The sequence below is a fragment of the Cryptomeria japonica genome, chromosome 8 (genome assembly GCF_030272615.1).
Source record: "Cryptomeria japonica chromosome 8, Sugi_1.0, whole genome shotgun sequence".
NCBI classification, from domain to species: domain Eukaryota; kingdom Viridiplantae; phylum Streptophyta; class Pinopsida; order Cupressales; family Cupressaceae; genus Cryptomeria; species Cryptomeria japonica.
In genome coordinates, this window is record NC_081412.1 from 39,791,150 (window position 1) to 39,793,479 (window position 2,330).

General features: G+C 40.3%; 1 protein-coding gene across 1 annotated transcript; it reads left to right on the plus strand.

Annotated features, from left to right (window-relative positions):
• The first annotated feature begins 747 nt into the window (after window positions 1–747).
• LOC131027110 (RING-H2 finger protein ATL74) lies at window positions 748–1,992 on the plus strand. The gene has a single exon (XM_057957128.2). The coding sequence runs from the start codon at window positions 1,166–1,168 to the stop codon at window positions 1,826–1,828; it is 663 nt and encodes a 220-aa protein (XP_057813111.2). The 5' UTR covers window positions 748–1,165; the 3' UTR covers window positions 1,829–1,992.
• The last annotated feature ends 338 nt before the right edge of the window (window positions 1,993–2,330 follow it).

Sequence of the window (2,330 nt, forward strand, 5' to 3'; positions counted from 1 at the left end):
TGGATGTCCCATGCTTGGGAATAGTATGTTAGTAACAAAATTACATGAATCAAAATATGAAATTGCTCTAGAATGGTATTGGTCAACAAAGGTGCAAGAAACATACCTTCTACTTAGCCCTTTAAAGGCCTCTATAGCGCAATCTTTTTTGTTCCTAGTTATTATAGGTCCATTTGAAAAGTCCCTTTTTGAAGTTACGTCTTTATGGAAAATAAGTATAACCAGTTTTACTTTGCAAATCGAAATAATGCCATTAATGCCATTTAGAAGATCCAAAGAGACAACTTTACCTTTACCTTTAATATTGATGTATAGAAATATGCAAATATTAAAGTTTTGTATATTTAAAATTCAAATTATCATAAAACATGATTTCTTAACTTCTCTCCATCTCTCCCTCCATTAATTTATAAATAATGACCAATTTTTTTAATATAATATTAATGATATTTCCCTTACATTGATGATATATTTACTTACATCATCATTCGTGCATCTAATTACTCCACCAACCCTTCAAACCATATTAATTGGTTGGTTTTGAATTATTTAAGAAGTTAACCTAAATATTTTCTTTTATCTTTGATTTCCCCCCCTTACGAATCTCCAACTCAATGATAATCTATTGAATAAATGGCCCAGACAATAGTAGAAGCATATGTGGTGTACAATAATGTCGGAGTGTGACAGTTGACAGATAAAATGGTTTATAAATATACTAAAATAGTCAAATCTAAGTCCCACCTGCACTACGAGTTGCCCCTCTCCATTCCTCGAATATCCTTACATCTAGAAGCCTTCCCCAAACTCTATGTCTTTAAAAGCCTCAAAGGCCTTGCCTTCTCAGAGCGCTCGCTATTTCTGAGAAAAAAAAAAAATCTGTGGGCGGAGATTTCAGCACACTAGTTGAATACTTTTCGCCCATTTAAACACCTATTTCTTCCATTTCTGTTGGTTAAAGCCTGACTGGTTCAGGGGTTTCGTTTTCCGAGGTCTAGAGTACAAGTCCTGCAAAATGAGTTTGGTTTTGGAAGAAGACTGTTTTTAGCGACACTGGTTAAATACTTTTCGCCCTTTTAAACACCTATTTCTTCCATTTCTGTTGCTTGAAGCCTGACTGTTCCGGGTTTTAGTTTTCCGAGGTCTAGAGTTCGAGTCCTGCAAAATGAGTTTGGGTTTTGGAAGACGATTATTATTAGCGGCCGGTCCTGCGAGGGCTCCGCTGGGCGGCGAGGGGCCTGAGCAACGGGATTTGTATATGAACGAAGCGAGAATAGATTCTGATCTGGTGGTCATATTGGCGGCTCTTCTCTGCGCTCTTATTTGCGCCCTGGGTCTAAATACTCTGCTCAAGTGTGCCCTGCGCTGCACAAGGCGAATGGTTTTTGAATCGTCTGATGACGTGGGAGTCCGGCTGGCAAATACGGGGCTAAAGAAGGCGGCCATGAAAGCCCTGCCTGTTATAGTCTACACCACCCCTTCGGAATTTCCAGGGGTCGGATCCGACTGCCCTATTTGCCTTGCGGAATTTGTTGACGGGGACAAGGTTCGAGTCCTGCCCAAGTGCAACCACGGCTTCCACGTGGAATGTATTGACAGGTGGCTTGCCTCGCATTCGTCTTGTCCTACGTGTAGGCATTGTCTCAAGAAGAAGTCGACCTCGGCCCCCGTGACGTGTAATGCCCAGCTTGAGGTCCCTGACAATGCAGTCCACGTCATCATTGATGCAGGTGCTAGCGAACCTGGTGTTCCGCATGAGCTGCCGCCAGCTGTCAGTTGTTCGCCTGCAGAAGAGCAAAGTTTGGCTCCGGATAGAGCGAGTGGATAAGCTCTGTTCTGGAATTTACCTGGTGAAGCTTTTCGGGATAACTTTATAGCTTTTCTTCTTGCAGAAGCAAGAACGCTGTAATTTTTAATTATTTGTGTAAAAATTGAACTGTACCTTGTTCTTTTTTTTAAAGATTAAAAAAGGCATTCTGCATCATGATTTAACTCGGGGTTCAGGAATTTGGCATATTGTACGCAACCACAGATAACACATGCTTCAACTGTCATAACGTACGCCTTTTTCTTTCTTAATACATTAGTTTGCTTTACAGAATACCCATGGTTAAGTATAGGTTAATATTCTAATTTATCTGTACTATTAGAATGTTGTTTTATGGGGCTGTGTCTATTCTGGTTTCAAAATGGATCTTTAGTACAGCATGTTAGTGACAGGTTAGTCAATCGCAACCGTTAATTGCAAAATCGACGATGTAAAACGTACGAGTGTTAGTCAATCCTAACTGTCGTTTTGAAGCTTGAATAAACACGTCCGTTCTATGGAT

Bases quoted from the DNA above. Each gene is read 5' to 3' on its own strand.
- LOC131027110 (XM_057957128.2), top strand. From the start codon at position 1,166: ATGAGTTTGGGTTTTGGAAGACGATTATTATTAGCGGCCGGTCCTGCG.